The sequence below is a fragment of the Ixodes scapularis genome, unplaced genomic scaffold (genome assembly GCF_016920785.2).
Source record: "Ixodes scapularis isolate PalLabHiFi unplaced genomic scaffold, ASM1692078v2 PGA_scaffold12__126_contigs__length_90152505, whole genome shotgun sequence".
Taxonomy (NCBI): Eukaryota; Metazoa; Arthropoda; class Arachnida; order Ixodida; family Ixodidae; genus Ixodes; species Ixodes scapularis.
In genome coordinates, this window is record NW_024609838.1 from 40,279,489 (window position 1) to 40,296,004 (window position 16,516).

The 16,516-nt window shown below is 45.8% G+C and overlaps 1 protein-coding gene across 7 annotated transcripts in view; it reads left to right on the forward strand.

Annotated features, from left to right (window-relative positions):
* Nucleotides 1-16,516, forward strand: part of LOC8043998 (catenin delta-2) — a 78,672-nt gene continuing 62,156 nt past the window's right edge. For 3 of the 7 annotated variants that reach the window (XM_040206901.3, XM_042289533.1, XM_042289534.1), the window contains exons 1-2: nt 1-888; nt 6,417-6,552. In XM_040206901.3, coding sequence (XP_040062835.3) covers nt 6,457-6,552 — 96 coding nt within the window. In that variant the 5' untranslated portion in view covers nt 1-888; nt 6,417-6,456. Of the gene's footprint in view, nt 889-1,943; nt 2,005-2,279; nt 2,628-6,416; nt 6,553-16,516 lie in introns of those variants that run through there. The other 4 variants (XM_042289535.1, XM_042289532.1, XM_042289531.1 and 1 more) reach the window with 4 other exon arrangements.

Genomic DNA, 16,516 nt, shown 5'->3' on the forward strand with positions numbered 1-16,516 from the left:
GGGAACCTCCCAACGAAGACCGCGCGCCGGACCTTCGGTGTGTCAACAGCTCTTCGCTTGTGCCGTACTCGATTCCACGGGAAGCAGCAAATAGCGCTACTCTCACTTCCTATCGCGTGATAGTCGGACCTACGAGTGCTACGAGATGCGGCACCAACACCTCTCTCTCCGCACACTACCTCGCAGCGGTACGACGATGTGATTGCGCGACCGCCCGTCGAAGTGTTCTCCTGTCACATCGAAAACGCACATCGGGATAACTGCTGAAGGATACACACCGCCGCATCTGTCGTCATTCTAACGGCAGAGCGGTCCCTGTGCGAACGCATTTCGGGGAAAACTTCGCCCCACGCCGCCGCGAGTTTGTGCCGTGCCTGTGTGTTTACCGTTGTTTTCGGTGCGACGCCGCAGGAGAAAAAAACGAAAGGGGATGGCGCTCTCGCACTCGTCGACGGTCCGGGGTCCCTCAAGTGTTAGGGTTAGGGCCTAGGGTTCGCCCCCCGTTTTTTGTCGAGTGCTGTACGTTTGACTCCGCGATAAGCCCCCCGACCTCGCTGTTCGCCGTCGCTGGTGCTCGTGTGTGTGTGTGTGTTGCGAAAGATAAGCTGCTGCGTCGGCCACGAGTCACGGAACATAGTATCGGCGGAACGGTTCGACTTCACGACGATCTCCGACGGGCGCTACCGCGAGTTTGTGTGCACCGTCTAGTCGTGCCTGGGATCGGCTGCGGTGTTGAGCCGCTCGCACGATCGGCCGAGTTTCTCGGTCACCAGTGCCTCGAGAGGTCTTGAGAAGACGGAGGGGAGAGAGCCCGCCGTGCGGTCTGGATTACACCGAGGATGAGGAAGAGAGGAAGGCTAGGCTCATCGACGGCGGCGAATATGGCAGGTAATTATTCATGCGGCGCAATGCTCCGTTGGCGATGCGAGACTGGCCGTAGTAGGTAGTACGACGTGTTTGCGTTTTCAGCTACGCGTGTCGTTTGTTCTCTTCGTGTTTTATTTACGCCATGATTGAGACCTTACATGGAGTTTGAGTGACGCGAGAACGGCGGTATGCTTTTTTGTTTTATTATTTACGCTGCGCTGGTGGGATGGGCTTGCTTCTAAAGGTCATCGTGGCTTGTTGCGAGTCCAGCGAGGCGATGCACTCTTTTCCAATCGATAAAACGCGAGCGATAAGTAAATTGAGTAGATAGATTCTTTTCCTTTTTTTTTTCTTCTTTCTTTCCTTTTTTCCGGTGACCGTTCTGATGCTCCACACAACCCAGGCATGTCCTTACCTTATTTTGCGGATATTTTGTGTTTTGCTTTCGAGCTCTCTCATTTATTATTCAAGGCAAACTGGTTTACATAAAACGCGCGGCGGCACGGATGCGTCGTCACAAATTCTTCGCCTAAACCCGGAAGAAATAGGAACAGAAAGAAAAGAAGAAATAGAGCGCCAGATTTTTATACCCATCTTTTATGCAGGCAAGCCCCAACGCCGGCGGTAACGCAACCACTTCTTCAAATGTTTATCGAAACGAAACGGTGTAGAGCTCTGGAATTCCAAATTTCTACCTCTTTGCTCGTTTTATTTTTATTATTTTGTTTGGCCCGTTTTGAGCGGCATTCCTAAAAGAGCAACCGTACCCTTTCCACAAAGGAACAAAAATAGTATAATAATCTGTAGTTACGATATTGCATTCCAAGTGGCAATGCTAAGTTGCAAGATCCGTTTCTATCGGCAACGGCGCCTCCTTGTTTGCGTTTGCGCTGTTTCACTTTACTGCGGTTTAAAAAACAGCGGATATAGAGACGACGTTTGTGTTTGATCCGCTGGTTCACGTCGCAGACTATGTTGAAACGGTTCGAAACCGCAGTTATTTCAGTAGAGCGAGCAACCGCGCGCGAGCTAGAGAGAGCCCATGCAGACACAATAGCCACTCTGACAGATTCCAGATGGGGGCTGTTTCGCCGAGCGCATTGTTGTAGCCCATAGACCCCGCCAGCCCAGGAAGAGGTGAGCGGTGAGCCTCCAAAGGGCGTTTCGTTTAATTTTATTTTGTTTTTTTTCGCTTTCTCGCTGTCCTTTGTGAGTCGCCAAGGCCGTAGGTCAGTCACACCGCGTCAAAATAATGCTGCGGTGTTGTTATACGGTCCCTGGAGAGGAAAGCAGAAAAAAAAAATGCTGCCTTCTGTCCCCTCTGGAGGCGGTTTGAGGAACCACAACTCCGCTTGGACGTCCTCTTTTTCTTTTTCTTTTTTCGCTTTATTTTGGTTTAAACGTTTTGTTGTTTTTGTTCTACCGAGCGTCGGTATGCGATCGTTTGTCGTGTGCGAGATTTTGTGTTTCGAAAACAGTCGCACCCCCTTGTTTCGCCAATAATCGTTAGCCTCAAATCGCGGTGACCTGTCTCCACGACAACGAGAGAGCTTGGGAGTTTAGGCCTAGTTCACGAGTACGGAAAGGAGCTCTCCACCCCGGATGGTTTCTTCGGCTCGACGAAGACGCCAGCGGCGCTGTCGTTCCTAATACTTTTATTTTTTTTTGTTTTATTCGTTGGAATGTCTGTGCGCTACGACGAGATACGTGGGTAGCGAAATGTCGCAAGCTGGATTTTGCCCCGAGGAAAAGATAGCTGGGTAAGTTGGAAACTTCTCTCGGGTGCCGGCCACCTGAGAGGATGCATTCTTTCGTCGTCTGCGTGGCGTCCCTTTACTGTGACCTAAAAAAAAAGAAAAGCTTACGCCCGTCTCGGGTATTTCCTGCGATCTCCCATGCGAATTTACGTATGCGTGTACGTGTTTCCTCGTCTTCGAGATGTGGAGGATTTGAATGATGCAGGCTCCGGATTTTGGCTTTGTTGACATAAGTTGTGACGGAGCATGTTCTTCAGCCCCAGCTCTGGTAGGCTGTCCGCAACCTAAGCACAAGTTGTAATCAAAACAACATCTGTATTTGAAAAGTAAATTGCGTTGTCTGTATGTTTTGACAGCGGGCGTTCTGTAAATGAAATTTTTTGTCAGTGCAGTACCACTGGCAGGGGCACCACGCAACAGTGATGCACCCATGAATGCATACGGTACGGCCACCGGCACGATGCTCAACCTTATCGAAACGGGCAGGGCTGGGGATTGAACCTTTTTAAGACGTGACATTCCACTGCGAATGACGTGGGGTGCTTTAAAAAAAAAAAAAGAAAAAAAAGACGCATCCACGATCTTTAAAGATGTGATCACAGTTCCAGTGTGGTGCCGTGAACGGCTTGAAGCGCCTCAGTTTTTTTTTTTTTCTCTACTAATGATTAAACCCAAATTAACTCCTGCTCTTTACTACTAATGAATTGATTTGTGGGGATTTTGCTCAATCTGGCGTCGTCTCTCGCTGATGGGAAAGTGATGATAAAACTGTGTTTGTTTCAAACGACGCATCGCTTAAGGGGATCAGCATTCTTAATTCATTGGGGAAGATCAAAACAGGTTCGCTTACAAGCGCAAATGGCCTTAAAACATTGAGCGCTGGATGTCAGTCTTGTCGTTTTCTTACTAGGTGTCTGGTTTTTCTTGAGATCTTCATTTAGTCTTATGCTTTCGTCTGGGCAACTGAACTGTCAAGAGATTTGGTAACTATCAGCGATTGCACTGAGGCAGAAATGCGGGCCGTTAATCAAACTCTGAGGAGTGCGGCACTATAGTGAGTTCGGAACAGCCTGAATACAGAACTAATTTTGCAAAAATAAAACAAAAACACATCCACAAAAAATAATTCCAGGTCGGCAAATAACATTCTATGAGCTAAGAGGCCCTATACAGAATTTTTTTCTTTAATGTTCTCATGATTTCGTTGAGCACACTCCTTATTCCTGCCAGTTTCCTCAAATAAGAATGAAGTTAGAGGCTTGGCTGCGGCTGTCAGAGCTTCCAAATTGTGTTCCTTTATTGCTTAAACTAATAACAAAGGAAAAACGGAAACATTTCCACCAGCTGCAGGGCACCGATGTAGCATTGTTCTGATTTTCGTACCAAACTGGGGAACTTTGCTTGTATTTAATATTAATGCCTTGCTAGAGCTTGGCTGGGTGCACATCAAATTCATTGACAAAGGGTTAATTAGCTAGCAGTTGTTACCATACACAAGAGTAAACACTCTCTCTTTCAAAGTGCTTTCTGCAGGAACGAGATAAAACATGTTTCCTAGTTTTGAAAACGAAGAGCACCACTTTTCTTGCGTGCAAAGTAAGTTGACAGGTGCACACTACTGTTTACTATAAATCCACCAGCAAGACGAGCAATTATCATTGATTGTGTTCATTGTTCATTGTGTTTTACGACTATGGGCTGCGGGGTTTTATAGTGACATGGCATTCCACTGAGTAAATATGAAACGCTTGGCTTGCGCTTCGAAAATGAAACTTGTTTTACTTCACATCTGCTCCGTGGCTTCTGCCCTTTGCACTGGGTGTGGTTTGGGCCGCTGCGTAAGTATACATACCTAGCTCTTTCTGCGACGTAGTGAGTATAGAATGTATGTAATCAATCAATGACTCGAAAGGGAGCGGCTGCTTCCACAAAGGCGCTTTGGGCTTTTGCTCATTACATCTTAGAGTGTTGAGAGTTAATCTTGCTAATGTAAAGGTCTCAACTGGAGCAAGCTGTTTTCTTTTGCGTTGAGCTTACTTACAGTGACATGAGTCTTGGCCACTTTCCCGGTACTGTCACATTTTCTTCTTTATCAAATTGTGTCCTACATTGATCTACCAAAAATGCATAGTTTCTAGTGTTACCTAACCTTTGCCTATTCTAGAATTTGGCTGCTGCGACCCTGTTTTGTTGTTCCATTCAGTTGCCGAAACCCTGCCGGCCGAAGATTGATCAGGGTGTAATCATACCTGTTGGTTGGCATTTGAGCATATATCACCTAGTAAATCTAGACGGCTGCACGTACGAGCACAGCCTGCAGACTGATTGACGAACCGGCTGTAGCATCCACCGCACTGCATGGAGCGTTCTAGGAAGAGTCTGAGGGAAAGATTTATGGGTTGACGTTCATTTGCCCCAGGGATTTGGTGGTGCCAATGTAAGGACATTGAGAATTTCGTTGTGCAACTTCTTTACTCTTTTTACTAGAGCCATCAAATCAGCTACACTTCAGAGCAACAACACTTCAGCCATCTTGGTGTCTAAAATCATGGCTGCGAGTCACCTGAAGCTTTATTTGAAATCGTGGGAATTGGTTTTTCATCTTCCAGAAACGTTAAGAAAGTCCGTGATAGAGCAAAACAGTATCACCCCAGCTTCCTTGACACCACATCTAAATCTCAGGATGTTGCATTTTCGATTTGTGACAATCGGCAAATGCGCCCACTCTGTGGCGACGCCTAGTGCTACTAAATAAGCTATGCTTCAGAGTAATGACACACACGCATCTTTTATCATCATCTATCAGTTATCTGAAGTTTTATCTGAAATCACAGGAAACGCTTTTCCATTCTCCATAAATGTTTAAACAGTTTGTCACAGAGCAAAGCAATATTACACGAGCTTCCTAACACCAAGTTTAATACCGAGGAAGTTTCACTTTTGAATTGTGACGATCGGCATTTGCACTGTGCTAAGCACCAAGATTGCAGCACCCACAAAAATATCAAGTTTGCGGCACCCACAACAATATCGGGGAACAGGGTGCCGATACTCTAAGCCAGGGGTGGCCAAACCGCGGCTCGCGAGCCGCATGCGGCTCTTTGCTGGTCCAAGTGCGGCTCGCGGATCCCTCATAAGTGGAACCCCCCCCCCCCCGGCCCCTTTCCGCGTTTCCCCAAGAAAAAAAGAAGGGATTTCAGGCAGAATAAAGTACGGCTCGCGGTTTGGCAGCCTTGTACCCCCATACGTACCGTCGTACAGCCTTGTGCACTCATACGTACAGTCAGACTCTGAACAAAATTTTAACCTGCCCCCCCCCCCCCCCCCCCCCCCCCCCCCGCGGCTCTCAGAAGCTTCGTGGTTTCGTTTGCGGCTCTTAGGCCGGGTCAGCCTGGCCACCCCTGCTCTAAGCGTATCTCATTTAGTGGCTCTAATGGCGCCCACAAGAAAGACGGGAAGTGAGGTGCCGATACTCTGAGTATAGGTTTTCTAGTAACTCTAATTCCTAGTATGCTACGGAACCAGGCACGTAGCCAGGATTTTGTTTCGGTGGGGGCCCGCCCATGACAAAATGCTGTATAAGGGGGGGGGAAGGGCGGCGGCGGCGGCGGCGGCGGCGGCCAGGCCCCATGGCCCCCTCCACCCCCTGGCTACGTGCCTGTACTGAACATGCCTATGCACCGTTTAGCAATATGTAGGATTAGAAATGCCTCCATGTCATGCGTAGCATCAGTTTATGTGTGTATGTGTCTGTGTGCTTCGCTGAGGGGTTGTCCGGCTGTTCCGTCGCAGCTGAGGAGGACCCCGGGCGGTGCTTGGAACGGCTGGCGCCATGCCAGCAAGCCAGGATGCCATGTTGGAGCCGCCATTGATGCACACCTACCCCAACAGTTGCGCAGCCAGCATCTTGCAGTCCGTCAAAGAACAGGTCAGTGACTCCTGGGTGTTGCCAGCCAGCTTGGAGGGGGAGACGTCAGAATGTGTCAACAGATTGAATGGACAGGCGAATGTGACTGAACCCTTGGGATTGGGTGGTGGCTTGCACCACCTGGGGGTGAAAAGGGGAACCTTTTTTTAGAGGACTTCTTACTTCCTTTCTCAGACATAGAACTAGAATACCACTTTTGTTTTGTGCAAATATGTGACATATGACCTTTTCTTGCTTATAGAGGGATTACGCATGGTCAGGTTATTTTTCAGAATGGAAGCTTGGACATGTTGGTAAGGCATGATTATTTGAAACGTACAGCGAAACAGACAGGACAAAAGTCTTCCTTCTGTCCCCATCTGTTTCGCTGCAGGTTATTGTACCTGTTAACTCCTCATGAAAAAGAAGAAAAAAAAAAGAATTTGTGTATAGTTTATTTGCTTACAATAGCTGGTTGTCATTAGAAAAAAATAAGCTTTTCGGATTTTAAATGTTTATATTTTGATAAAATAACCTATAAGTTATCTAAATGCACATGCAAGTAACCTAATTTACCACATAAAGGATGTAAGCTAGGATTGGTTCTGCGAGGAACTTAATAAAGTTTTTTTTATTTGAAAAAAGCTACCGAGAGGTGATTTTCCTATCGCAGCTTTCCTCGTTTTTCTCACATGAGCCTCGGACCATGCTTTCATTTGTAGCATTCTCTTAACCAGAAATGACATCCGGCCAGACACTAGCACACTAGGTGGTGTAACTTGCTGTGGAAGAAGAATGGTGGAAGGGGTACTTGGGGGAAGTGTCCTAGAAGATTGTTTAACAATGGCACCGAGCGCAGGAAAGTGGCAGGTTGATCTTCTGGTGCGGATTGATGGAACACCAGAACTTGCGCAGGAAGACTGGGTGCTTCCCAAGAGATTGTCCACAATGCTCTCCTGAAAGCGTCCACCTCTTTTTTTTTCCCGTCATTAATCAGGCTCAGGGAAGGTGGGCAGGTGTTTCGGACGTGTCGTGCTGAAGGCAGGAGCAGGTGTAGGTAATGGATTCCGCGTTTCCAATGGATACGTCGCCGCGCAGAAAAAGGGGTCAAAGGGATATGAACTCACAGCTGGAGGCTGTATGCATGTTTGTGTTTCATTCATGCTGTTAGTGCTGTAAAAAGATGAGTTTGTGGCTTTTTTCTGGTGTCCTTTGAAGCTGCAGTTCTGAACTTGTGTCTGGGGGGAAAGCATTTTTTTTTCGTGTGTGGACTTGTCCAAAGGGAGGTCTTTAGCCCCTTTTCGTACTTCTTTTAATGCTAGCGTCGCTCAGGGAATTTTGGGCGGCATGTGTACAATGACCACACTCGCTTGCAAGCGTAGCTTCGAGCTTCTCAGAAAAACTTTTGGACATGTACAGCGATGCAGCGAATATTTCTTGGTTTATTACATTTGCCTGAAGGCTTCTTTTGTTTCTTTTAGTTCAAAGCTTGAGTTGACATCAACTGCATCACATTTGATTTATCTTACAGTGTCTCCCAGAGCAAAGCAGAAACAGTAGATTATGTGCAGTATTAACGGATAGTACAGCCAAACTTCTTCACAGTATCTGTTGCACCGTGAGCATGCTAGCAGGGATAGCTTAGAAATGTTGGTGAGCGTAGCTGTTCTGGAAAGTTTGGCATATTGTTGGAAGACCACGCCTAACCCTATTTTTGGGAAAAGGTAATCCGCTACTTTATGCTTCCAATACACCTCTCATACTTATGAAGAGAGTAAGTCAGGCTCACAAAATTATTTAGCTATACCTCACAAATTGCACACTTCACAGGCATGTGAATGATACACAGAAACAGACTCCATCCACACTGCGCCAACAATCTAAATAGTACTTACAGTACTCGAAATCTGAAGCGAAACGTGCTGGCGATATGAACTACCTATGGTCGGCAGAGGTTAAATTTTCAGATAAATAAGGTCTTGTACAGGGGAGACATGTGCGTGGACTTAGATAAACCTTTTTATAGTTCCAAAAAGGACTACGGAAAAACGCTTGTGGCAAATTAAATTACATGTTCATCCATATAATATACTGTGAAATCATTATATTTTTGTTTCTTCTTCAGCTTACTTAGAAGTAACCTGATGTTTGTGTGCTTTTTGATTCCTATTTTATTGAAGTAGAAGTGCAGGATATTATCTCTTTTTAGAAATCTTTTCCTAAATGCGAAACACTGTTGTAACTCATTTTAATGTTGCATATTTCTTAGACTGCGCAACGGAGGCATGTTTGGTAGTTTCAGTGTTCAATGCATTTTTTTATTATTATTTTCGTGATGGGGGGGGGGGTGATTTTATGTTTGATTTATATTCATATAATCATTTGCAACTTAATTTGGTTTGTTTTGTGTTACTCTGTTAACAGCAATGTATGTTCATAACGCATTTGTTTTCTTTTGTTATGTTGTGATTTTGCACTGTGGAACTGTAGGGGGGCAGAGGCTCTGTGAGGCGTCTTGCCTTTATATCTGCCCCTTACGCAAAAGAAATCGGCAAAAGGAAAAAAAAAAAGATGAGCGATCAATCGACTAAAAATTCCGGGACTGGGACGAGAAAGGACGGACAAACACAAAGTCTTTGTGTTTGGCCTTTCTCAGCTGGACTTTTGTCCCGCGAATGATGTGACGACAGGACAAGAGGGTTCGTGTTGGGCGGTCTACACCTGTACGCGGCTCGCAGTTTAAACCGTCAAACTGCACAAACTTGTACGCGAGCATTACACAGCTCGGCTATCAGACACGACATACTCGTTCAAACAACAACAGACATTTTGATAACTTTGTTTTGGATACTTGCAATGGTATGGTCACAACAGATGCCCTTCATGAACTAAACGACAACTCACGTTTGCGCGACATTGACTCTTTCCTCTTCAGTCGGACCTCCCTGATTTCACGTTGAAGCAGCCGCCCCGGTGGCTCTGAGGCAAAGCCTGCGTATCCCCAATTGACGGGTTCGAATCCTGGCCGGCGTGCATGCAATCCGGCAGAGGCTTGTTGCGGAGAAGATGCCGTGTAACCGAAATTTCGGTCGCATGTCAGAAGATTCTCGTAGGGTCGAAACTAATCCTCGGTTCTCTGCCGAGACGTGCCAGATGCTCTCCATTGGTTCGGCAGATAAAACCCCCAAGTTCGATTAGATTTGACGTTCAAGAGCCTCCTCACTTTTGCAGTGAAAAATCTAGGCTACTACACCACACTTTCAAGCAGTCTGGCAACCTTCAAAGCTCCACAAGGACGTCTCGAGACTTGCACTCGTGTACGGTGGCGGGTCCCTGGGGGCAGTCCAAGCAAACAAGTCGGGCCCGCACCGAATAGCCCGACAATGCAGTTACCCTGTTTTGAGCCCCCGCAGCAGCGGCGTCTATAGAACACCCAATAACGGAAACGAAACTTCCCTTTCAAGATTCCAAGCCGTTCACATAATCGGGTTAGGGATCCGGAATGAAAAAAGGTGGCAGCGGAGTGGGATGTTTTGGGGGGTTGGTTGGCAGCGTAGGGTGAAAAAGAGGGATATACGTCCATATCGGTTTCATCCCTCTTGTGTGTGTGTGGAGTCCCCCTTTGTCACTTCCCCTTGCCTTCCCTCGGCAGTAACAATGCCACCCCACTTCCCTCCTTTATTGAAATTGCCTTTTTTTTTTGTGTGTGTGTGTGTGTGTGATTTAGAGTTTGCCCTGTTTGGGTGAGTTTTTGCAGGCGTCTAGACACGCGGGAAACTGGGGGAAGCTCACTTTTCTTTGGTGGAGGTGCTAAAATGTGTTAAGGGGAATGTTTAAAGTAGCTGTAGTAGTAATTTTTATATGTTTATCTTTATTTATTTATACTGATTGTCCTTGTCCAGGTCTTGTAAGAATGCCATGTACGTAAAAACACATGTTCTAATTGGCGAGCAATAAGTATTTTGATAAAATCACATGTCACAAATGAATAGCAGAAACAGAAACATGTGTTGAAAAAGAAATACAAAAAGACATGCAAGCAAAAGTTAGTTTACTCAACGTCGAAGTGTTTTCTTACACAGTGGTTCAGGAATGCATTTAAAGAACTACTACAGCCATATTCACCAGCTGTGACTAACTAGCACAGTTTTAAAGTCAGTAGCGCGTCCAAGTAGTCGCAAACTAACAAAAAAAACGGTGACTAAGAAGCATCTAGTCCTGCGTTAAGGCTGGTTCGCACATTTGCGTCGACCGCGTTGCGCTCCGTTGCGTCTTGCAGCACAGTGCCTCCCCATTGGCTCGTCGTAAGTGTCGCCATAGCAACAGCTCGACACAAGAGGAGTCTTAAAGGGGCCCTGCAATCATATTTAAGCGTCTACCTTTTTTGCGTTTTCCACGTCTCTTGAAGTTCGGGCAAGCCACCGGGCACGGAGAGAATAACTAAATATCAGTGCGTCATATTTTAACCGGACGACGCGGAAACCTCCCCCCACCGACGAGGGCGACCCGCGGTACCGAAAGCGCGCAAAATGTGACGTCTTTGGTCCTGGGCTTACTACTGGTCAGAGCCGCTAAAAGCTTCTTTTTAGTCGAAATACAGAATATAAGTGTCGCGAACTGTTTCAATTACTTATACAAGTAGTTTAAGTTCACTATTTTAGATGAGAAAAGAAACAAATGCAGTTTATAAAGTACGGAAACAAGAATTGACCCGTCGACATACCCGCCACCAAGTGGTGGAAAAGGCGGCGCATACTAGAAAGAAGTAGTGGGATCAGGCGCCGACACGGAAAGGTCCCGGATGTACGCGGCAGCGCTGCGGTCGTATGGGCAGGAGGATCCGACCGGCTCCGAGCCTTCCGAAGGCCTTCGGCGAGATGCTTTGTCTTGCGGTTTTGCCGTTTCGCGGTATGGCAGCGCGAAGTGGCTTCCACTCTGAACTAATCTTTACCCCGTGTTTGCTGTCGTTTGTGGCCAATGAGGTGTCATGCCAGATTAGTGTTTAATCGCGCAGCAAATGCGATGAGAGCCGCTCTGGCTACCCGCTGCATACAGCCTGTCCAGAACATGCTTTATTGGCGCCCTCTCGCGCCGTCGACACGGAATTCGGCAGCCGTGACCGCTCGCGATGAGCTCACTACCCCTCCTCTAGTTCACGGCCGCTCAAGCAACCAAGGACGTCATGAGGGAGGTTATTTTTTGCTTGTTTTTGTAATTTTGATTTGCCTATAACTTTTAAAATAAAGCGAATTTCAAGAAAATAAAAGTTACACTAAGTTACTGCGTTCAGTGCGCTCAGGTTCGGTGTAAATTTTATTCACGTGTGCAAAGCGAGCGAGGGACTATCTAGAGGAGTAACACGCGGTAGTTACATAAAAAGGTAGGTCACGCATGCTCATACTTAAATGCCACTGGGTAAATGGGGATTATATCATAACAACTAACGTTTAAATGTTTATTAGCAAAAATAAGGTGTTTTAATAAAAGGCTGATTGTCCGGGACAAAGCTTTTTTCAACGGAAATCGCATTGCCAGCAACATAAACGAATATGGAAGTGCCCTTAAATGTGGTCTTCAACGTAACGTTGGTGGTCTTTCTCATGGTCCAGCACGCGCTGGACGATGAGATCCGTGCTAGAGTGCGGCTCGTGGCTCCCCCCTCGCCCTCCCCCCCCCCCCCCCCCCCCCCCCCCACACACACACACACTCCCCCGCCTTCCTCCCGGTCACACGAGCACTTTCCCGACAGGAGAAATGGAATATGTTTTAAATCGAAAAACAGGATTCGGTTTGGTAGTCCTGTGCCACTGCTACCTTGCGCACAGTTGAACTGATTTAATCTCGGATAGATTGAAAGTAGTTCGAGTTTTGTTTATTGTCCTGAACAAAACTTTGCCCCCCCCCCCCCCCCCCCCCCCCCCCCCCTTTGCGGCTCTTGGAAGTTTTGTGGTTTTGTTTGCGGCTCTTAAGCCGGGTCAGCTTGGCCACCACTGGCCTAGAAGCTCAAGAGAGGAGGTCGCTTCGACTCGTGTCGTCTGCTATCGCTTCTTGGTTCTCGTAGGCTGCATAAGAGCAAACATCGTTTCCAGTAATTATTTTTACGTTTTTGCCGTGTCATACCTACGCACTGACTAGAGGTAGGTTTTTACCGCCAAAAAATCGCTTTGCATTTCATCTCTAGCTGCGATTCTACGCTGCAGTGCAAGAAATTTATGGTGGTCCGCGTGCTGGACGACGAAAACGACCTCCTTTCGTCCGCCATTTTTGCCTGACCATCGCGCCCCCTATAGTTCGCTGGACTCGCAAATATTAACCACTCCTGTCATGCGCTCACGCAGGGTACACGCTATTTTCAGATACAAATAAAGAACAAAAAAGAAAAACGATCAGGAAATGAGCCCCAGCGTTAGGAAACCTCCACAATTGTAGTCGTCATTGTAATGCCTTCTTTGCCAATTTTGATGTAAAGATGTACTTATACTACATTTAAAACAACTTTAGTCAATTGTAATGGGCAGTTTTCTATAATTTGTTGAGTGCAGTACCTCGGAACAAGCGAGACAAGTGTACCTGTGGCGCTTGGGGAATGAAAAGGTCAACGTTAGGTTCTGAGACACGCCAGTAGTTCAGAGAACAGGCTCTTTGCGCTTTGTTTCATATTGTAGGGCTTTTCATTTGGATGTTACGGAGCATGGCATCATCGGGACCTCTGGTTTTCAGACCATGTAGCTAAGTTATGACAATGATTGTCTTAGCGTAGATCTGTCATGCTTGGTCATAATTTGATCAGAAATAAGTTGCTCATTGAAGCGATATCTTAGGACTGTATTTGTCGTTTGAGCGCAGATTTCGTAGCGTTACGATGGTCATATTCTTTCTAAGCAAATGTTAGGCCGACGCGACTATACTCGTTTTCAGCTTTGCGCATTGTTCATACGCCACGAGTAGTTCTTACAGGAGTTGGTTGTCGGAGAAAAAAGCGATGCTTTTGGCGTTTGAAACGTGTACGTCTTGATAAGATAACATATATGATATATCTGATCAAAAATGCGCCTACCATGTATCTTAATTCTCTACATAAAAAGGAAAACTAACAAAGTTTCGCAAAAAGCCACACTTTTTTTTTTTTTTTTTCTTCAACTGCGGTTTTTGAGGTGAAAACGGGTAGTGGTTCAATGAATACCTATAATAGAAAGAGTAAAAACACGGAGGACTTTTACAGATAACCACACTCATTCATTTAGCAAGGACGAATGTTTATTTAAGTGCGCGTAAAATTCACGCGTTGACCAGAACGGGGGAGGGCTGAAGAAGAGGAATTTACAATTGGGAGCGCCGATAAGGATTAAGTCACCGTACCGTGACTGCCCGAGTTAATAATTTTATAATTTTTCTTCTTTCCAGTTCTGGCCTGATAAATTCGATTTCAGGTCTTGTCAGGCCTAACGATCCAGATGAGACGTTCTTTTTTGCTTTTTGGTTGAAGGATGTTTCGATGATTTCACGTCTGAATCGCTGATTATGCGTTCCCAGGACCTTGGTGCTGCCGAAGTTCGGTGCACACCCAAAACACTTCTTCGCATGAGCAGTGATGGAATGTGGGGGATGATCAGGTTTTGATGTTGCTTTATTTTGATGCTCTTGGAGGCGGTCGTTTATTGCAGGAGACTACGGCTTTCCTGTTAAAGCAGATAGCGATCGATCAGGTATGGTGGGATGCGTTGTGAAAGTATGGGATGCTGATGGGATGCTGGTGATCCTTGGTTGTGCAGATTCAAACTGGCGAGCCTGTGCAGTAGGATTAATAAAAAAAAAAAAAAAAAAACCGCGAGAGAGAAAAAAAAAAAAAAAAAAAAAAAAGAAGACGAAGAAAGAGAGCCCAACTACCCAGAATGCAACTTACGGCTCGAAATTCGTTTTCTTTCCGCCCGAAAACCGGCGATCGAGAACTGACCGTTTTGAGTCGCGCTCACCCTCTTTTCCGTGGTCACGAGCCGTTTCCTATGGTTTAGACACAACCACCAAAGTTAATATTCAAAGTCGTGGGTCATCGAAGGCACACATTCAATACTAAAAAAAAAAAAAAAAAAATAGACTAAAAACAAGACACTCATTTTTTGTGGCTTCTAAAACGGTGCAAACACGTAAATTAAAAAAAAAAAAAAAAAACTGCACAGCCACGTGACTTTTGGTAACTTTCTCCCCATCTTGTATTTCGTCCACCCCAGTTCAGTTTCGGTTTCGAGCAGTTGCGTTTTCTGACTTTATTAAAAAATATACGCGACGCTGTTGCAACCTCTTCAGGTGCGGAGCTGATACATTGGGCAAATTGACCGATGCGTAAACGGCCGTCTACGAGAGCATCAGAATGAGGCAACATCAAAAGGCGATCATCCACGCGTTTCATCGCTATTTCCGAGGGTAAAAGCGCTAAGAACAACGGACAAGTAAAAGAAACGATCAACACGGAGCGCTACTTGCAACTGAAGTTTATTCTCGGAAAACATACGTATATATACACCGTGAAATTACGACATGTACGACAGAAATGCGACATCATTTAATCCGTGCTTGTCTATCTGCTATCTACGAAATATTTTAAAAACGCCACCTCAGAGCGCTGACACACGTGCCTTCAACGCACTCCGTTATGAAGAAATATAGGAGATATCCGAAGCGTTTTTCATAACGGAGTGCGTTGAAGGCAGCGCTCCATCGATAGCTTTGCTTTGGCTTTGAGGTTGCGTTTTTAAAATCTTCCGTAAAGTAGGTAGCAAATCGACAAGCACTGATTGAATGATGTTGCATTTCTGTCGTGCATGTCGTGATTTCACGGCGTATAGACCTTTCCAACAAACGCCTTCTGCGAGCTGCCATCTTTTCTTACTGGACTGTTAAACGCCTTCTGAGCACGCGCAATAGCGCCTCATGCGAAAAAATCGTACACCGCGCCTGCGTAACAGTCCAGTGACTCGACATTTTTCGCCTGGGCGATAAGCGATGGAAAGGTCTATATATATATGTATGTTTTCCTAGAATAAACTTCAGTTGCAAGTAGCGCTCTGTGTTGTCCGTTTCTTTTACTTGTCCGCTGTTTTTAGCGCTTTTACCCTCGGAAATATGGATCACCAACTAGCCCAAGTGCATACCCATCCGCAGTCCTATCGTTGCTCATGCGAAGAAGTGCATTGGGTGCGCACCAACTTCGGCATCACGAAGGTCCTGGGAACGCATCATCAGCGATTCGGACGTGAAATCATCGAAACATTCATCCAAAAAAAAAATAATGTCTCATCTGGATTGTTAGCGCTGACAAGACGTGCAATCGAATTTATCAGTCCATATCCAGAAAAACGAAAAAAAAAAAAAAATTATAAACTTGGGCAGTCACGGTACGGTGACTCAATCCTCATCGGCGCTTCCGATTGGAACGTCCTCTCCTTTCCCCTTCCCCCGTTCTCGTCAACGCGCGAATTTTTCGCGCCCGTAAATAAACATTCGTCGTTGCTAAATGAAAGAGTGTGGTTGTATGTTAAAGTACTCCGGTGTTTTTATTCTTTCTATTTTAAGTAATCATAATCACAACAGGCTCACCTTAATGAGTTAAATGAACCGACAGTTTAGAGAGACAATAATAATAACCTTTAATAATCTCTATTCATTCGTAGAAGTTATTGTTTCGCTGCCTAGAAAGGAGTGATTGTTTCACTGGCTCTGTTTAGATCTCCAAATAAGTTGCTTCACATTAAAAACAAAAATGCTTTTTGTTTACAGGCGCCATTGAAAAAATAAATAAAAATAAACAGCATTGTCGAGCGAGTCAAAATTCCAACTTTATCAATGCCACGTATTTCTCTCGATCGTCTGCTTACGTTTCTTTATAACAGTCATTCACGAGGAACAGGGAGAGCAGGGCCAAGTGGTGAAGGCGAAGCGGTTTGATTGGTCCGGCGGGCGCATAGCTCCCCCCGCGCTGTCAGCTTGT